At 41.1% G+C, this 21261-nt stretch overlaps 2 protein-coding genes across 6 annotated transcripts in view; one reads left to right on the top strand and one right to left on the bottom strand.

The window, feature by feature from the left end:
• DZANK1 (double zinc ribbon and ankyrin repeat domains 1) overlaps positions 1–10445 on the top strand; it is a 43545-nt gene extending 33100 nt beyond the window's left edge. For all 3 annotated transcript variants that reach the window (XM_075862951.1, XM_075862950.1, XM_075862949.1), the window contains 5 exons: positions 2681–2778; positions 4855–4935; positions 7837–7964; positions 9000–9074; positions 10143–10445. In XM_075862951.1, coding sequence (XP_075719066.1) covers positions 2681–2778; positions 4855–4935; positions 7837–7964; positions 9000–9074; positions 10143–10308 — 548 coding nt within the window. In that variant the 3' untranslated portion in view covers positions 10309–10445. The remainder of the gene's footprint in view (positions 1–2680; positions 2779–4854; positions 4936–7836; positions 7965–8999; positions 9075–10142) is intronic.
• Positions 10446–11189: 744 nt separating this feature from the next.
• Positions 11190–21261, bottom strand: part of KAT14 (lysine acetyltransferase 14) — a 24157-nt gene continuing 14085 nt past the window's right edge. For all 3 annotated transcript variants that reach the window (XM_075862953.1, XM_075862952.1, XM_075862954.1), the window contains 5 exons: positions 19204–19751; positions 17542–17678; positions 13993–14168; positions 13305–13495; positions 11190–12483 (listed from right to left, as the gene is read on the bottom strand). In XM_075862953.1, the coding sequence (XP_075719068.1) occupies positions 12310–12483; positions 13305–13495; positions 13993–14168; positions 17542–17678; positions 19204–19751 (1226 nt within the window). In that variant the 3' untranslated portion in view covers positions 11190–12309. The remainder of the gene's footprint in view (positions 12484–13304; positions 13496–13992; positions 14169–17541; positions 17679–19203; positions 19752–21261) is intronic.

Here is a 21261-nt window from a genome sequence, read left to right as displayed (position 1 = left end):
AATGGGAGCAGAGCTGCAGTACTGCAGCTCGGCCGCTATTCCTTGACCGGAGCTATCTGCTTCCAGCAATATCGTCCAGTGCCCGGAGGCAATCGGAGTGGCGGATCGGTGTGGGGTCTGGGTGTCAGACCTATTTCAGATATATTGATGACCTATCTGATAGAAAGGTCATCAGTTATCAGAACGTAGAAAACCCCTTTAAATACAGATTAACCCGTGTATAACACAAAATATTTGGGGAAAGTTTAGGAACACACACGGCACAGGGAGCTGCTCAAGCTTTATGTACTATAAGTTGATAATTGAGGATAACATAAATTACACAATACAATAGGTGAACACAAATCAAAGAAACCTTGTAACAATGTGTTTATTGACTCAAGAGCTTGTGCCTTTCATATGACATTGTTTTTCTTGCACGACAAATATTGACTTGAGCATTGTGTCGGATAAGACTATTCTGAGTATTAGAAATAAACCACATAGTGGAATATGTTCCTTATATTTAAAAATTAATACTAGAATTAAGATGTTCTTTATGTTCCAAAATTAATATTGATTGTAATTACACTCTGAAAAAAAAAGTTACAAAAAGGTTGGAGCCACTTTAAACCTTATATTAGGAAATTGCATTATTAACAATTTAACATATACAATTTAACATATGTCTTTTACAATAAAGAACGGGTTGTTTATCAGCACGGCAATGGTGGAAAATTAGATTTCTCGTAGATGCACAAGATGGATTTATTAACCCATCTGATCCTTTTTTCCTCTGAAGATAAGCAGCGTCTGCCATTTACTTGTGACACTTCTCCTATTAAAAAACAGACCAGTTTGGCTGAAGATGTTTGCAAGTTAGTTGGGAATAATATCTATATTGTGTATCAGCAGACCGTTGTTTTTTTACAGTTAGAATTAAGATATGGGAAAAAAAAGTCAATACCGTTGAGTTACTTGATACAAATTTAAAACGAACCTCCACTTTTTACCACCATGTCGCTAGAGCTCTTTTATTTTTATGCAGAACTTCAAATTACCTGCTCCCTTTCATACAGCTAGAGATATATGAACAAATTGTGGGAGCTTGATGGGTACAGTTTTATTATTGAGTTTATTGTAAAAGTTTTATGCAGTTAGCTCCTAAGCTCCCTCTAGTGGTGGCTTTGGGCAGACAGAATTTTAGCATTTAATGCTTTAGTTAGGGATTTAGAGAACTGAAGTACTCTTGTTTAAAAATATCTTACAGTTTTGTGCCTACAGTTTCTAAACAGACCTATCTCCATGATTACAGACTACAAACAAATCCTGCATAGTCTGATCCTGCAGTTACACTCAGATAGGTTTCTAATGATAGGGGGAAAAAAACCTGGAGTGCTTATTTAAAGTGTACCTGTAAAATGTTTAAACTTTTCATTGCTGTTTTCTAATTGAAAATATAAGCATATTCATAATGTAAAGTTATTACTGATATCCTATGGTTTTCCTCCTGTTGTCCTATCTTCACTTCTATCTCCTTCTGGTTTGCCTGCTGTTACTTGAGCTCTGCACGCTCGTTGTCAAGAAGAATCCATATCCAGCTCTAACGAATCCAGCCTGATACGAATTCTTTAGAGAACAGATGCATCTTGGGAGCAACGCAGGAAGCGTGCATAGTATAGAATAGCGGCTGCTGGCCACTGAGAGACAGATACAGAAGCAGGAGATTCTGAACCCTGATTGGTTGCTCTTCCGAGTGCGTTTATGAGCAGACGCGTTTGGCAGCACGGGAACTAAGGGAACTGCGCTGGTCACTATTAGTTCCCTTAGTTCACGTCAGGACCCGTAAGGGAAAGCCCATTTGCACAGCCAGCCATAGCTCAATAAACATCTATGGCTGGAAAAGGACCATGGGGGATAACTACAGACAGGAGTAAGGTAAAAACACAATTTATATAGCGATTTAATTTTATTTCCAACTAGGATTAAGCTATGTATTTTATTATTTTTGGGCCAAACTTTGGAGGTACAGTTTAAGTGGTTTTGCAAATGATATTCATTTTTAGCACTGATGGTGAAAAAGTATGCACTTCCATGTCTCCATTAAAAGATATAGAAGTTACAATCAGTTAAAGGTTTTAAAAAATCAAAGTCTGTCCTCTTAAAATTAGTACAAAGCCTTTTAACCAGGACCAACATGACCCAGTCTATTATCAGAAAACCCCTTTAAAGGGAGTCTGTCACCAGAATGTCCGTATTTAACTAGTAACAGGGTATTGTAGAGGAGACTAACCCGCTTCTAGCGTTTATTTTAAATTTCTGCTTACTGCCTCCGTTTTAGAGAAATACGTTTTATTAAGTTTATGCTAATGCATGCGCGTTACAGATAGTACGGGGCCAGGCATGAACACGCCGATTACGCTGCCTGGCCCCTGTCAATCAATGTGAGAAGGGAGGGGGGGTTGAACTGGGGAGCGACGTAATAGCATTTAGGTGCAATGGTAACGCCCTCATTGCACCTAAATGCTCATTAGCATAAACCTAATAAAACGTATTTCTTTACAAAGGAGGCATGGCTTTTATCACCAAATTCTTAGTAAAATTTGCATGACAGTTTTACAAGTAATGTACTGCTGTGAATGCCACCAGTATTTATAATTACCGTATGTACCAGTATATAATACTCGTGTATCTCCTGCAGCTAGTGAGGATGGGCTGAGTGCCAGAAGTAACAATGGAAAAGCAAAAAGATCCAAGAGAAAAAACAGAAAACCTCTTCAAAAAGAAGACCGGCTCCCGGTATGTGACAGCCCCAGGAACTGAGCAGGAATAAAATAGAACCTACAATAGACAGTTCTGTTAATAGGATTACACCACATGAAGAACAGTTTTGTCCATTGTGTTTTTTAGACCAGAGTCGGACTGACCATTTGGGCACTGCCCAAGGGCCCACAGCATTAGGAGGCTAGCCCTCCACCTGGAAACGGCACCATATATTTTCAAAGGGGCAGAGGTCTGTTTTTCTTATAAAAAGGTCTTACGACTATAGAGTCAAGTCCTACATTTCTGGCAAAAAAACAAGTAATGATCTGCACCCTGTGTAGTAAGGGGCCTATGGTGCATATTGCCCAGAGGCCCAGGTAATACTCAGTATGCCCCTCTTTCATCCTGCAATTTTTTTGCTTTTCAATTGCACATAAAGTTGGGTGAGCTGCAAGTTTTTACTGGTCTCTCTGTAACCCAGCGTTTTGCTCTTTTCAGCATTAATGCAGCGTGTGGATGACATTTGTTCAAATGTCATCCACTGTGCTGTTACTGTATTATGCTGCGGATTTCCCGCAACTAAATCCGTTGCGGAAAATCCGTAGTATTTACGCTATGTGTGAACTGACCTTCAGGGTACAGCCACAGGTAGCATAAACACTGCATCATTTTCACCCAGATTTTCTGTTCGGAAATTCTGCAGTGTTTGCAGTAGCAGACTTTTCTGAAACCAATCCAAAAACGTTGTGGAATTTACGCACAGAATATCTTTTCGGAAATTCTGCAGTATTAACGCTACATGCTGCCTTACTCTAAAGCTGCCTATACACTTATAATAGCTGTCGTTTCATTTGGCTAACTTATTTTCTCCGACTCCCCCATACACATGTATGCTCAGTTGAGTAGAGGGGAATAACTGCTGCCAGAACTGTATGGCAGTGGCTTATCTCTTGTGGGATCAAAAGATTGGACATATTGGATTTTATATATCATCGGAGGAGGGTCGGTGCACCCCCATAAACATTATATTATTGGCCGGTCCAGCCTCAAACGGTAAACTTGGATGACTTTTATCTAGTGTATGAATAGGCACCCTTAGTTGCAGCAATAGTAACATCAATAATATCAATCAGTATAATACAAATACTTTAGTAACATAAAAGGAGTCCAAGCTAAGGTGCATGATGTGTATCTTATGTGTCTCCATGGCAACAGACTACAAAAGCCTTGTGTAGTCTGATCCTGCAGTCATACTCCTTTCCATCTGTTCCCTACTTCTTCTACTCTCCCACATTAGCACAGCACCTGAATGGTTGTGGCACTGTGCAGGAAAAGAACACTGCGGCCCCTTCATTTTAGCAAATTGTGGGGGCCCCTCGGTCAGACCCCTCCAATCAGCAAGTGCGACATATCCTAGTGATACACTGTCACTTTCTCTGACTGGAATACTCCTTTAACATTATCTATGTATTGTTTTCTTGTATTTTGTATAAAGGTATATTTTGTACATTGTATATAATTCCATGTTCTACTTTCAGAATATGCACAATAGTGCAATGGATGGACCAGTGTAGGTTTGAAACCTATAGACACGTTTTATAGATTCTTTTTTACATTTCTTTTAACATATAACCACATTTTTTTGCTTTTCAACGCAATATTACTAAGAGGTCTTTCATTCTAGCGTACTACTCGTCCGTGTGCTGTGCATTGAAATAACACACGGACCCATTGATTTCAATGGGGCTATTAAGACATGCGTGAGTTTTCACATAGTGGGTGTTCGTTGCATGAAACTCACTGCATGTCCTATATTGGTGCTTTTTCACGCACCTAGTCGCCCATTGAAATCTATAGGTGCGTGTATTCCACGGACAGCACCCGGACGACATCCGTGTGCTGTCCGTATTTCACGCATCAAATACATAGCAAAGCAGAGAAATAAATGTAAACAAAAAAAATGAAGTGCTTGCACGGACGTAATAAATGCATGCCACATGCAAAGCACACTGATGCCAATATGCAAAGCACACGGACAAACGCTGCCTTTTTTTACATGTACAAACCGGACATGCTCGTCTGAATGTAGACTAACACATGAATACTTCACAGCCTGAAGATCGCAAGCTTCTCAAGGAAGTTGGTCCAAAAGGAGAAGGGAAGATTTCTACTGTAGAGGAGCTCTTGGATGAGGTATATAGAAGGAATAGATAACTTAATATGCCATAAATGTCTGATTGGTGAGGGGTCCAACCGTGTGACATTCACACCACATATTTCGTTTTTTCATCGGGTATATACTGTACATTTGTCTGTTCAAAATAAAAGTGCAGAATTAGATCTTTTGTCTGGTTTAGGCTTCGTTCACATCTGCGTCAGGACTCCGTTCATGGGTTCCGTCTGACCTTTCCATCAGGGGAACCCATGAACGGAATCCAAACTGAAACAAACGGAAACCATAGGTTTCCGTTTGCATCACCATTGATTTCACCGTTGTGCAAGGGTTCCGTCGTTTTGACGGAATCAATACCGTAATCAACTGCGCTATTCATCCAGTGAAAACAACGGAATCCTTACACAACGGGGACCAACGGAAACCATTTGCACCGGATCCATCACCATTGAAACCAATGGCGATGCATACGGAAACCTATGGGTTCCCGACGGAATGGGCAGACGGAACCCATAAACGGAGTCCTGACGCGGATGTGAACGAAGCCTAATTTCAAGAGAATGTTTTTTTTGAAGGTACAGAATCCAATAGGGTGCCGACTGGCCAATGAGCAGACAAATCCAAACTTATGGCATGTTTGCATACATCAGGTTATATTTGGACATTCCCGATTTGAATTTGTCAGGGAGAGAAAAGACAACAGAAAAAAAATTATCTTCTTAATTATAGAGATTAATGGGTGATGCAAATTGGCGTCAATTTTGACATAATTTTCAATCCAGTTGTAGAGCAAAAAAAAGTTTTCCTGATTTCTTATGACATGATCAGATCCCGCTTGTGACTGTAAATATATAACTCCGGAGTTGTATTATGGGTGTATGAATAGAACATGTTTTCATTCACCCGTCATAATAGTAGACACCATGTGTCCCACTGTACAGCACAGTATTAGGGGGGATTCACACGAACGTGTATTCGGTCCGTGCGGGCCGCGTGGTTTTCACGCGCCACGCAAAGACCAATACAAGTCTATGGGGCAGTACAGACAGTCCGTGCTTTTTGCGCAGCGTTTGTCAGCTGCGCAAAAAACGCGGCAGGTTCAATATCTCCGCGTATTTCGCGCATCACGCACCCATTGAAGTCAATGGGTGCGTGAAAACCACGCAGGTCGCACCAGCTGTCAAAAGGATGAATGTAAACAGAAAAGCACCACGTGCTTTTCTGTTTCCAAACATCCAAATGGAGTGTCTTTGAGATGAGCGAACCCGGACAATCGAACCGAACTTCACCGGGTTCGGCCGAACTCGTTTTGGCCGAACCCGGCAAAAAAAATTCCGGTATGCGACGTCAGGAGATAGTCGCTGTCCAGTGTGCTGAAAGAGTTAAACTGTTTCAGCACCATGGACAGTGACTACCGATCCCAATAAACATGAACCTGTAAAAAAAAAAAAAAGAAGTTCTGACTTACCGATAACTCCCGGCTTCTTCCTCCAGTCTGACCTCCCGGGATGACAATTCAGTCCAAGTGACAGCTCCAGCCAATCACAGGCCAAGCACAGGCTGCAGCGGTCACATGGACTGCCGCGTCATCCAGGGAGGTGGGGCCAGATGTCGAGAGGCGCGTCACCAAGGACGCGTCACCAAGGCAACGGCCGGGAGAGAAGTTCTCGTTAAGTACGAACTTTTTCTTTTTTTTTAACAGGTTGCTGTATATTGTGTTCGGCATTCACTGTCGAGGGTGCTGAAAGAGTTACTGCCGATCAGTTAGCTCTTTCAGCACCTTGGACAGTGACGGGCGTCGACTAGCCTCATCTCTATGATGGCGGCTGCGCGAAAATCACGCAGCCGCGCATCATACACGGATGACACACGCAGCTGTCAAATGTTTTTTGCGCGCGCAAAACGCAGCGTTCGTCTGAATCTGCCCTTAAGGATATATCCACCCCTAGAAACAATGCTTCTAGGGTAGAATACCTCCTTGATAGGCCATCCATTAGGACATGGCAGGTTTATTTTCCCTGAAAAAATAAAATAAAAATCCCTATACCTCTGGATGAACTCGGGAGTTATATGGAGGAACAATATGGTCCCAAAACCACTCAAAGTTTGTACAGAGCAGTGTGCATTAGACCTTGGACAGAAAATAGATCCTTCATGCATCAACACTTTTCTTTATCACCAGTAGTAGACACTACACTCATAGTAAGCCCTAAGGCCTCATGCACACGAACGTGCTTTTGCAGCCGCAATTCCCCTGAAAATCCACGGGAGAATAGCGGCCCCATTCATTCCTATAGGGCCATGCACACGACCATGGTTTTCAGGCTCCGTGCATGGCCCAGGAGCCCGCACCACAGAAAGAACGGGCAAGTCCTATTACGGCCGTGTTCTGCGGTCCGGGCACATTGAAAATAATGGCCGCGGGCCAAGTGCAAGGCCCGCGATTTGTGGGCGGCTCACGGCTGTCACTCCGTGGCCGGCCAGCCAGCCGGCCGACCCGAAAATTACAGCCATGCACATGGCTATGGTTGTGTGCATGAGGCCTAAAAGCTCCAGTATTAAGAAATGTAAATCTTGAAAAAATAATTCTTTGATACTAGGCTTTTCTTCACTTCTCATGTCCAGAGCTGTAATCTGAATTCTGCAGGTTTCCGGTTTTTACATAGAGGATTGTCTGTATAAACTGTTATGTCACGTGTCTGACCTTTGTCTATTTGCAGAGGCAACCAGACACAGTTTGATATATGTAAAAGGTAACAAAAGCAGAGGAATGATTAAATGGTCATAACAGCCAAATGATCTGAATGTCTATAACCAGATTTAGAGGTGGCAGAATTATTTGTGATTCAGAAAGTAGAAGTATAACTGTTGATCGACATCTGAATGAAGGAATATATTTCTAAAACTACAATTTTATGCAGGGAGCAGATCCTAACTGCTGTAATAATGAAGACCGTCCGGTACTGACTGTGGCTGTCCTCAATGGACATCATAAAGTTATACCAGTCCTGGTACAAAAAGGATCAGATATAGACCAGCCGTCCGGACCGTAAGTGCTCATTCTTCTACTTACACTTTATTAACATCATCAAATGAACGTCACAGAAAAAAACTCAAATACTGGAGGAAAATGAGTTATTTTAAAATGTTCCTGTTTTACGACTCCTTCACACACACTTTTTATTTTATAGCTTTTTCTTCTCTGCTAAAAAAAAGGACACGTAAAAAACAAAAAAAAAGTTGTTTTTTATAGTAATGGTGTTTTGTTTTTTTTATAAGTTTTTTGTTGTGTCTTTTTCTATTTATTACATTTGGCTTTGTTCAAGTCCTATCGAGAAGCCTATGGGAAAAATGCCAGAAAAAGCCATATCTAGCGCATGCTGCATTATGAAAAAAATGCCACCGACCCAAATAATTGCACAAATAGGCCATAAAGTTGCCACAAACAAAAAGCATATTTTGTTGTGTGTTTATGTTTAACTGTAAACTTTTAGAGAACATTTGGCTGCGTTTTTGGGCAAAAAAAGTGGCGCCACTCTAATGCTATGTTCACACTAGCATGACTTGTTATAAATGCAACAACAAAAAAATCTTACAAGACAATCACTACCAAAAAAAAGCCACAAAACCTACTCCAGCGAATACACTTTAATTTTTTTAGCTGTGCAGAAGGGTTTTCCTTGTGTGGCAGTGGGTACCCTTTGGTTATCTTCCTTCACATCTTTGTATAATATTCCACTAATGGACATACCACGAGTCATCTCGATCCCTTCCTTGTTGCTTTTATTATTTATTGGCCGTCTCTCTCCGCCACAAATCATACCCCATATCCAGTAATGTGTAATTGTGAGTTAAATAATTGCATTGGCATCTCGTGCATTAATGCCCCTTTCGATACAGTAGATCAGATTTTAGTATATTAAAATTTTTGTCAAAATCTGATCTCCCGAACTTTATCCCATAATGTACTGCCTGTGCTTGATGTTTGTACCGGCTACATTTCCCTACACATCTACGACATTTTTGTCTACCTCGATGTTTGACCCAAGTGAATGCTCTAATATAACTGGGATTTTCCTTGCAGACACCACAACACTGCTCTACATGAGGCCGTCCTGCTTGGCTTGGAAGGGAAGAAATGTATAGAAATATTACTAGGGTAAGGGTTGACATCGCGCCTCTAAAGAGAAGTTTAACACTATGACAAAAACCTTGAGCTGGCCAACGGCCTGTACGGTGCGACAACACGTAGCATCGGAGAATAAGCATTCCTTCTTCAAGAATTTCACTTTATCGTTCTTTCTCCGATGGCATTGCCGGCTGTTCACGTTCGGGAACATTCACACGTAAGGATAATGGGGTGACAAAAAGTCGCAGCACTGGCACATCGGAAAAAAATAAAATATACAAAACTGTGTTAAATATAAATTGTTTTATTTGCGTTTTCTTTTCTTAAAGAAGCCGTTATGGGAAATTCTTAGAACTGCATCTATGGAAAACACTGGAACTGCAGTTTTACATGTGGTTTTGTATTTAGTTTTTCATCTGTATTTGAATTAGCGTTAACAAAAGCAAAAACAGATGATAACTGATGAAGAGGGCATGCTGCCGATAAAATCCCATTCACTATAATAGAACGTCTGCTGCTGAATCCATGGCATGCTCCACTGCATGTCGTGTTACAGAGGTATTGTTTCTAGGGGAGAATACGATCCTGAAGCGGAGGCATCAGTGGGTGGCAGCAGTGCCTACCGCTTGTGCTGTAATGTAGGACCATAAGGACTCTGCGTGTCCTCATACAGGCTCTGTGCACACAGTTTTATGATGTGCATCAGACTTTGTCAACGGCATATTATGTTATTATAGTTCAGCTGAAGCCAATACCTATATATGCACTTGGTAGCTAGGTGTAGTGCATTTTTCCTGTTTGGGTGGGCACCTGCAGACAATATGATGGTACCTTGTTTGAAGGCATCTCGAAGCTTGAGCGGAGTACTGCTATTTAGTATAATCTCCATCTACCATGATCTAGAAGGAGTCAGCTAGGGGGTAGAACATTCCACATAGAGCATATCAATAGCAACCGAACAAACTGCAGGGAAAGAACTAAAGCATGAACTCTAGGAGCGAAGGGCAATGAGGCCATTTGGTTTTCTGATAGTTTCATACATGAAGTCTTCTATGAGGTGTTAGGAAATGATAACAGCAGCTGTTATTTTTATTTCAGGTGCAATGCAAGTATTAAAAAGAAAAATGATAAAGGGATGACAGCCCACGACCTGGCCCTGAAGAGCGGAAATGATCAGGTTGCCCCTCTCTTTGCCTCAAAATTGGGGCAAGGCATGTTGGACAAGCTTACCAAGCCAAAGAACATCAGTCTAGATGTCTTCTAATCCGAGATTTCAAATAACAAATCCTGATACTTTGATCCTTTTCCCAATCATGGTCAACTAATCCAGAAATTATCTGCTTGATTCCATGCAATATGCATTTTGTGCCTTCATAGTTCAATAAATGTGTGTAACCTGTTCTTACTGTGTCATCGTGTGGGTTCTATAGCCATTTTCTCAGGATCAGTACACTCACATTGTGTGCTTAGAAGAACACGAGTAAGATGATCTGCCAGGCACTGAGGGGGTGATCTGCCAGGCACTGAAGGGGAACGGGTCACTTCCTCTTATATCTTGTTCACTATACGGCTGGGTCCAGGGCAGCTACTTTTTACCTCATTGACCATTTGAAACGAATACATGAACCTTGATAATCATTGAGATACTGTGACACTTCTACCCAATTTCCTTCCTAGCCTCGCTTTCTATTAATTAAAAGTAAGGCATGTCATCAGATCTAGGGTTCTTCCATTATATTTAGCCTAAAATGTTTTACGTCTCCAAACAAACAGTTAAATTAATGATAAACTTCTCTCTTCTTGAGGTATTTATGATCACATTAAGAAATCACATTGTAGAAATTCTTCAATAAATCAAAATACGATGAAATTTGGTTGTGAATGTGGGTATAGCCTTTATATTCCGTGTGTGTGTGTGCGTGCGTGCGTGCGTGTGTGTGTGTGTGTGTGCGTGCGTGCGTGCGCATATCAAACCCATAGGCAAATGGGTGCGATTGTGCTAACAATTTATTCAGAAATACTCAGAGGCTCTGCTGCTACCTAATGGCTATCCAAGCGACTGCCCTTTATATTACTACCCTTTTTATACAAATTTTAAAGGACACAATGGACAAGAAAAAAAAAAAAAAAGGATTTTTACAAAACTATACAAAATCATTTATTCACTTTGGACATCAGCCCCAAATGAGAGGACATTTTATTAACGTCAAGACTGAATGTGTCTGTCATCACTCGAAGAGTTAAACGTGGAGGATTTTGACATTCATCGATTGACCAATGCACTTGATGTAGACAATTGAAATTAAAAAACCTGAATGGACTGTCATATTATTGCAGTTCATGAGCATTTAGAACTGTAAATCTATGTCCACAGTAAAGTCATTACACTCGGAGCAATATTCTCAAGCACAGAAGAAACTACCGGCCATACAACGTAAAACAAATGCTGCTCGCAAGAATCTGCACATGTAACATCTACTTCGCTTCATGAATGGATATAAAGACTGCGGATAAAAATCCTATACTTGTGTGACTAGTAGTCAAAATCCTTTAACCCGGCATCGACCACGGAACTGCAGTATATAATGTGGAAGTCCACAAGTCTATATGCAGAAACGGAGGAGCATAACCTAGGATTATAAAATCAAGTTATAGTATATTGATAAAATTTTCTTGTGAGCTTTCTTTTCTACTATTATGCCTTTTTATATGATCGATAACCGTTCGATAATCCATAATATCTGATAACCCAGCACTTATCAGGTCAGGTCACTGGATAGGTGATTATTCTCTGATCGCTGGGGGCCCCCACCGCTGGGGCCGCCATCAATCGTGAGAACAGGGATTCCGAACACCCGTTCCTTCTCACCGCTCTACCGCAATGAGGACGACATTGAATAGAGCAGTGGCCGAGCATACGCGCTGCCGCTCCATTCAATGTCTACGTGAATGACGGGAACAGCCGAAGCCACACAAAGGCTTTGTATAATCATAAAGGTCATGGAATCCCCAAACGGACAGCCTCGTTCTACAAAATTGGTTTCCAAATCTCATTTCTTCTACAGATCTATGCTAAATCTGCTTATCCTACTGAACAATTCAAGTACACACATCAGGAATATGTTCAATAATTAACGACCTCAAGATACTGCTGGTGCCATTTCTGCTGTCCATACACAGACCTCTTGCTTCGAGACACCGTTAGTGCAAAAAGTCTCTCCTAAGAAGATTTAGCAATTAAGAGGTGAAAACACGGTCGCTTATGTTATCTTCGAAGTCGCAGGAAAAAAGCGTGTTTACATTCCTTGCTGTCTATCGGGTAGTACTTGTCGTAAAAATCGAGGACGTACTCCTCAGTCTTGAATCCAAACCTCTGGTACAACAGCATTGCAGGATTATTGGCAGAAACGTGAAGAGTAACATCTTTTCCCATGCAGGTCTACCAGGAAGCAAAAAAAAAAAAAAAAAAAAGTGTAAAGAGGTAAGTTCTTAGCAATATTGAAGGGGACAGAGCTACAGACCAACTCTGCGTGCTTCGTAAATATCACAAACTATGCAATGACTGTTACAATACAAAAATATTGATATAATAGAAATTATGAGTCTCATGTCCCCTTATTAAAACAACCAACACCCCCAATGGTCAATAAAAGAGAAACTCCAAGACATACATAAAAATCATTCCCAGCATCCCCAAACCTAACCCAACTCTAAAAACATTTCCCATGATGCCTTGCCTCGGCCTCACATACAGAACTGTGGCTAAATTACATCTAAAGGCTATAGCTAAATATACATTCCAAATTATGAGCAGGATACTGGAGAGTAACAGATGCAGGTCTAAAAGCACAAGAAAAGGCACAGGAGAGGCTGACGACTATGCCCTGCGCAGCAGCATTCATGTCACAGGCAGTAAGCAAACATCTGTCCACTGCAAGGAGCGGCACAGATAATCTCTATCAGAAAGCATGTTTGTCAGTGTTACCTAATATTTACCAACATTTAATTTAGTACAAAGAATTAATAACTGGGGCTCATGTTTCACAAAGTGACCTTATTCTTCATAAGAACCAACCAGACTTTACATTTCATTTTCTCAAGTCTACTTGATATGGTTTTGAGGCCACTTCTTCTCTGACCGTTTTAATACATGAGGACATGAGGCATGTTGTGCCTTATAGTAACGGGTGCACAATTTGCATTCTGTTCAACATTCTTTCAGTGCAAAAAAAAAGAATACAAAATTGAGTCACTGTTTACCTGAATGAGATGGTAGATCATAAATGTTGCTATGCCAGCTCGTCTCCATTCCGGGTGAACAAAAAGAAACGAAATATAGGCCTCATTGTATTTAACATCAGGCACCATGAAGCCAAAGGCAATAATAACCTTTTTGTACAGGACCACTACACTGAAATCCGGGTACTGCAAACATTCCGAAACATCAATGCCTAGAAGTACAAGGGACGCCTGTTATATTATCACACTATTTAAAGGATACGTTAGCCTTTGGATATCAAATTCCATTTAGATTTAATGTAATTTAAAAAGTTCAGTCACTTTGTAAATTTTACTTTAATAATCTTGCACTAATCCCAAGTTACAGCCTGTATTATATACTACAGCTGTATACAAACTCCTGCGGGTTGTTATTGGAAAATGTCAACAAGCTTGCTGACAGACACTCCCCTAACAGCTCCTACAATACAATTCAGCCTGTTGCATCACATTTTAACAACGTCACAATAAAGTACAGTTCTTGATATAAAAAAACATTAAAAGGCTTTCAAAAATGCAAATCACCACAGCAAGTTTTGCGCAGACTTTGAGCCAGAAAGGGATACTGGGAAATTTGAGCTCTGCAGACAGCAGAATAGTAGATGTACATTTCTAGGTTTAAAAATAGTTACACAGAATTATCAGTCAATATGTCCCATCATTTTCTTACCTGGCCAGAAAAATTCCTGGCATATAGAGTTGATTGTGGGGATGTGGCCTGGACGGACATAGCAATAGTCAATGGGGGACTGTGGTTCTGGTACCCAGCGGGGATCATTTCTGTGAGCATAGGCCCTGATTTGAGCCAAAAGCTGCAGTCTACAAGGTCGGGTCTCATAGTCACATCTGATACAGAAAGGTAAATAAATCGTTTTCTCTGATTAGTTTTTGTCTATAAATGTTTTAATCAATAATATCCAGATATATTTTTTAGTTAAAGTGAAAATTGCATTAATACTTAAGCACAGAATTATTAAATGAAAAAAAACCAAAAAAAATCATCTCCAGGGTTTCCATCTTGATCAGTCACAGTATTAGAGCGTATTTACAGCTACCAGTGTTGTCCCTCCTTTTTGCTGGTATTTTGTGGGGGAGAGGGGACATGACAAGACTGGTATGTGTGAATACACCCGACTTTCAAAAACGTTGTATGTTCTAGACACGAAGCACATTCGTATGTTTGCTCTCTTATGAAGGTGATTGTGCAGGGGTACATAGGTTTCCACACACATGATTTCCAGTCCCTATCTCATAGGGGTGTCCAGCATTAAAAAAAAACAGGTCAACTTTTTTTCCCCCCCAAAAGAAACGGCACCGCTCTTGTCCATAGGTTCTGTTTGGTATTGCAGATTTGCCATAGTCACTTGAATGGGGATAAGCTGCAGCACCAAACACAGCCCATGGTGCGGTTTCTCCCTCAAAATTAAAGTTGACCTGTTTTTCTAATCCTGGACAGCCCGTTAGAGGAGGACATTTACCTTTACAAGTGGTTTTAGAAACCAACATGTCAATCAGCAACAACTACCAGAGAAAACAGCTCAAGTAGGCAGCGATGCTGGTAACTTACAGAACAGGGTTCTTCGTTATAATTGACATTTCTAAGTTAGAATACTTAAACTCCATAAAGAAAAGTCACACGTTACCACAACAGTTCGGTTTTACAAAAACACATAGTAAGGCCTCATGCACACGAACGTGCAAGTCTTATTACAGCCGTGTTCTGCGGTCCAGGCTCATAGCAAATAATGGCCGCGGCCATGTGCACGGCCCGCGATTTTCGGGAGGTATGCGGGTGACACACTGCTTCCGGGCGACCCGAAAATCACGGCCGTGCACATGGCTACGGTCGCAAGCATGAGGCCTTATTCACACGAGCGTATTTGACGTCCGTGTTACGCGCGTTAAAACGGCCGTCACACGGACCTATGTAATTCAATGGGGCCATTCAGATATTCAGTGTTTTTCACGCAGCGGACACTGCATGTCCTATACTTGTGCGTTTTTTGCGCATCACGCACCCATTGAAGTCAATGGGTGCATTAAAATCACTGAAAGCACCCGGACGCACATCCGTGCGCCATGCGTTTTTCACACAACAGTTGCTAAAGAAAGGATGAGGGAAATAAAAACACCTCCTTCAGTTTATTTTGCCGACGTAAAAAACCTGTGACATACGCGCATAAAAAACGCAGACACGCACTGTACTTGGATGTCAAACGGAACTGCAATGCAAGAAAAACGCTGCGTTTTTTACGTGCGCAAAACGGACACGTTCGTGTGAATAAGACCTAAATAAAAAACTCGAAAGCTGACAGTAGAGGAACGCAAATGCTGCTGAAATCTTTTTTAAACGCTGTTCACACTGGGGTTAGAATCCGTTCGTTCAGCTTTCTGGTGGTCAGAATAGCATAGTCTCCTGTGCTATTTTGCCTGGTAAGTACAAACCTGACATACCTATTAGAAGTCAATGAAATTTGTTAGGTAACCGATCCATTATGGATTTTGTAAAAGGAACCTGTGATGCCAGTGTCAACAAAGCCTTGCTCAATTACAAAGATTTTTACTTCATTACGATGTCTTGCCACAGATTTGAAGAACTAGTCAAAACGGAATTAGAACAGAATGGGAAAAACTGCATTTTGTTCCAACGGGCGTTTTATTACGCGCCGTTTGTAAAAACGGTGCGTAAAAAAAATGCCCCATAAAAAAATGAAGGGCATGTCACTTTTGGAGCCGTTTTTCATTGTCTCAATAGAAAAACAGCTCCAAAAACGCCCGTATAAAACGCCGCACAAAACGCCTGAAAATCAGAGGCTGTTTTGCCTTGAAAACAGCTCTGTATTTTGTGGCCGTTTTTCGTTTGCCGTGTGAACATACCCCAACTGTGATAGAACTAAAGATGGTTGCTAACGGTCAGACTGTTAATAAACATGACTATATCTATGGACTGCTTTACAGGGTTAAATACGCTGGGATACTAGGCAGGACAATGTACTGGCTTTGCTATTGGTTATAAACACTTTTAGGGTACATACACACGCAGCGTAAAGATTGCAGAATTCCCATGCAGAAATTTTGCAATAAAAATTGACATGCTGCAGATCGAGAATTTCCGTACGTTTTTCCTGCAAATCTTTTCCTCGGCGTGTGGATGAGATTTGTTAAAAGCTCATCCATGCTACTGCTACTATAATACGCTGCAAAATTTACACACGGAAATTTCGGGTGGAAGTTCTGCAGTGTTTAGATTATGTGTGGACGTGCCCTTAATGTGGTTATCTAGAAAGATACCAAGTATTCTGTGCAGTAATAGAGTCAAGTAATAGAACAAAAACAATAAAGAAATGAAAGTTCTTCAACTTAAAAGGAAACCGTGATAATATCAGCATTGCCTACCTTATAAAAAGTGTAAGTTCACTTTAAATACAAAAAGTTTTATTAAATAGCTGATAAACCCAAGAACAAATTACATATCCAAACATTTCTTTTTGTTTTGAATTTGAACTCTTTCCTGCTGTGTGTATCCTGGTCAGGTAAAGCTCGAGGGTTAAGGACCCTCATGGTTTGTTTTTTTTGCAAGTATGGGTACATCTGAACTATCTCATTGTTTTCTACAGGTAAAACATGTGCCATAGTGAATCATTTAGGAATATGTTTTTGTGCAATATGTCAAGGATATATATATATTATTTTTTTAAGCCTAGGCAACAGTCATGGGCGGGACAAGCTCTGTTGGCGTTCAAGGCTGTGGTTTAAGAAGGCAACCAATATCCACGCATTCCTCCCTTTAAAGGGGTTGTCCACTACTGGACAACGGATGACCTATACACCGGATAGGTCATCGGTACATGATCTGTGTGGTTCCGACATCTGGACCCCGCACCGTTAAGCTACTCCGGGTACTGGACATACATGCCAGAAACAGTTGACTCCGGCCACTAAATAGCAGCAGAGCTACAGTTCGGCCGCTATGTTATGTGCGGAGCAAACTGCTTCCGGCTCTGTACATCGCAAAACGGGCCATAACATCTGGTGCCCGAAGGCAACCAAAGCGGCTTAACAGTGCACCGATGATCTACTGTAGTGGACAATCCTTTTAACTTATTAAGTGACAGAGGCCTAATGAAAAAAAATAATTATAAATCTACAGAAATCTTTACATTTTAAAAATTTTCAATTCAACAGTAAAGAAATAGAATTACCATCTATAAACCCTTACCTTATATATGGCTTCAGAATGCGAGCAGTGTAGGGACTAACTATGCTGAGGTCTGCATCTTTATCTTCAACTGCTCCAAGTCGATACAAGAAACGCACGCTGGAGTGACGGACACCTTTTGCTGCAGGCACCGCAGTCTATCAGAGAAAAGTACTGTAAATTGACAAGGCAGAGTATGATCTAATGCAGGGAACAGATGTGCTGGTAGCGGTTCATCCATGTACGTTTCTCAGCGCAGGTACATGGATATACTGTGTAGCTTGGCAGGACTCAAGCTGCAGCGCATTTTGTTACGCATTTGTCCGAACACGTTCAGGCAATGCTTGTAATAAATATTATAAAGAGCGATCCTTTCCTACTAGAGTTTCCCTTTAAATATACAATAAAGGCAGACAATTACGAATTCAGTTCATTCCCCAACCGATAGTCTTCAAAGCTATGGGAGAGATTTATTAAAGAGGCTCTGTCACCAGATTTTGCAACCCCTATCTCCTATTGCAGCAGATCGGCGCTGGAATGGAGATAAGAGTAACGTTTTTTTTTTTTTTTAAACGAGCATTTTTGGCCACGTTATGACCATTTTTATATTTATGCAAATGAGGCTTTCTAAAGTACATCTGGGCGTTTTTACTTCTTTTACTAGCTGGGCGTTGTGAATAGAAGTGTATGATGCTGACGAATCAGCATCATCCACTTCTCTTCGTTAACACCCAGCTTCTGACAGTTCACAGACACACAGCGTGTTCTCGAGAGATCACGCTGTGACGTCACTCACTTCCTGCCCCAGGTCCTGCATCGTGTCGGACGAGCGAGGACACATCGGCACCAGAGGCTTCATTTGATTCTGCAGCAGCATCGGCGTTTGCAGGTAAGTCGATGTAGCTACTTACCTGCAAACGCCGATGCTGCTGCAGAATCAAATGTAGCCTCTGGTGCCGATGTGTCCTCGCTCGTCCGATACAATGCAGGACCTGGGGCAGGAAGTGACGTCACAGCGTGATCTCTCGAGAACACGCTGTGTGTCTGTGCACTGCCAGAAGCTGGGTGGTAACGAAGAGAAGTGGATGATGCTGATTTGTCAGCATCATACACTTCTATTCACAACGCCCAGCTAGTAAAAGAAGTAAAAACGCCCAGATGTACGCACATAATACACGCCCAGTTGTACTTTAGAAAGCCTCATTTGCATAAATATTAAATGGGTCATAACTTGGCCAAAAATGCTCATTTAAAAAAAACAAAAACGTTACTGTAATCTACATTGCAGCGCCCATCTGCTGCAATAGGAGATAGGGGTTGCAAAATCTGGTGACAGAGCCTCTTTAAGTCTCCACCAGTCTTAATAAAAAACCAAGCCGAGTAAGATGCAACAAATTTATTAAGAGGCATACCTCTTAATAAATTGATCACATCTTCGGCTGTAGATTTCTGCTATAATTTATGCCAGTTTTTGGCATAAATTATATTAAATGTGTCAGTCCATGGGTGGCCACGCCCCTTCCGCTAGGCCACACGCATTTTTTTTTTAACAAAGTGCAAAGGGTAGTAGAAACTTTGGGTCTGTTTGCGCCATTTCTACACCATAAAACTGGCATAGAAATGTTAAATTCCCCCCTTTGATTTACAGTCAGCATCACAACAGCGGACCCAACATCTACTCACCTGATATCGGTCTAGGATGCGCAGGTCCTTGCTTATTGTCCTGTACTCTGGCCCAGTGGGTATTGGCCTAGAAATAGACCCTTCCCTGGCTCCACAGACCCCTCCGACAAGCATTAGAGCTGCATTCACTGCCTGATCCAAGTCAAAAAGGGGCAATCCTCTTTCGCGCTTTGCCTTACGGACAAGCAGCTTCTGCCTCAGCCTTCTAGCTTCTGGTGTCACAGCTACAGCATTGGGACAGGCCTCAAGGCGTTTTAAGAGCAGCTTTTCTTCATAAAGGGTGATGGCATGGTACTGGGGAGTTTTGTTTTTATTCTGCTCTATGGGCGGAAGTCGTCTCTTGTCCCGGGCTCTCTCCGCAGATGGGCCCTTGTGGAGTTCACCCTCCACCCGGTCCAGTTTCTCCTCTTCACTTTCTATTTCTTGTTTCACATGCAGAGAAGACTTAAAATTCTTTTGATATAAGGGAGTTGAGTGTGAAGTGTTGAGGCAAGGTATGTATTCAATTCCAGGATCGATGACACCATCTGCATCCATCTCCTCATCATCTGAAATTGTTATATTGGAAAGCAATTAATTCACGCAGAATATACCAGATTGAAGATTGACAGACATTAAACAGAAACATATTAACAGTCCAGATATCACACGTCCCGCACATGGTCTAAAAGTAAAAACAGCAACTCCGGCTCAGACCCCACTCCCCAGAACCTCATTGTTGTCCCAAGGAAAGCAGGTCAAGATACGCTCTGAACCCATTCAGGCCCTTCTTGGATAAACCATAAGGCTCGGTCAAGACAACAAAACTAAACTGAAAATTATGGTAAAATCGCAGTTACAACATCAATTGTTCCATAGGGGAAAAGAATTGAAAATAATATTTCTGACGTGATTGTCGCAAGGTTGCGTGCTCCTTCTTTCCCGCAGGCATCCACAAGATTTGACCACAAACCACGAGAAACTTTAGGTTGCCATGTACCCCAAGATTAAATATTACCACGATCCACTGATCTGAGGCACAAGGACAGCTGTGGATAGTGCTGTCCTACCACAAGTAAAGGAGTTATAACCATCAAAAATAGGACATGATCCTCTTGTCGGGGTGGATTTTAAGAACAGCAATGACTTCAAATTATGATCAATGTTTATTATTACTGTTGTCGCAGAGGTTTTCCAGGTTCATATAAAAGGTGTTAATGACCAGTAGGCAAAAAGGTGAAATTATCCCAAAACCCATACTTCACTCCTGTTTTATTCATTGGATCATTCTCTTCACATAATGTTTGGCCAGTGATCAAGTCTATACAAATCAACTATGGTTGAGAACACAGAAAACAAATCACTGTAATTCTGTACAAAGAGAAAACATAACGTCAAGTCTGAAATTTCCCAATAATTGACACTACTGTGCAGTGGAAAAACTATTTGCCAGATATCATATTTCACGATATTTAAACAAAAAGAAATATCAGAGAAAGAAAACCTGTGGAAACGCAACACTTTCTGAATTATTACGGCATTTATTGAAGGCCTATGTTCACTGCTTTTTTTCACAAAACTTTAGTTTACTTCTAAAAATATAACCTGCATTAAAAAGTTGAGTAACTTTGTAAATACATTGCATAAATGATCTTGTCCTGATCCTGAGTTACAGCCTGTATTATAATCCAGAGCAAAATTTTGAAGTTCTGCTGGCTTCAGAGCTGAAATCTCCTAGCACTTATTAATGGCTCAATGTCTGCAGAGCTTGCTCCCCTAGGGCTTGGCATTCTGGGAATTGTCTTCAAAACAGTTCCTGTACAAAAAATGTCCCACTGTATTATATGGAGCTGACACAAGCGGTGACTGATGAGAAAACGTGTTGGATACTTCTATTAGCATCCAGTGGAGATGAATGTAGCTCTGATCTAGAACACCAATACAGGCTGTAACTTAGGAGTGGTACAAGATGACTAATTCAATGTACATGTAAAGCTAGTTTTTATGTAGATAACACATATATATATATATATATATATCTTGCGCTCTCTCTCTCACACACATACATACACATATATA

The sequence above is a fragment of the Rhinoderma darwinii genome, chromosome 4 (genome assembly GCF_050947455.1).
Source record: "Rhinoderma darwinii isolate aRhiDar2 chromosome 4, aRhiDar2.hap1, whole genome shotgun sequence".
Lineage (NCBI taxonomy): Eukaryota > Metazoa > Chordata > Amphibia > Anura > Rhinodermatidae > Rhinoderma > Rhinoderma darwinii.
This window is presented reverse-complemented; position numbering and strand designations above follow the sequence as displayed.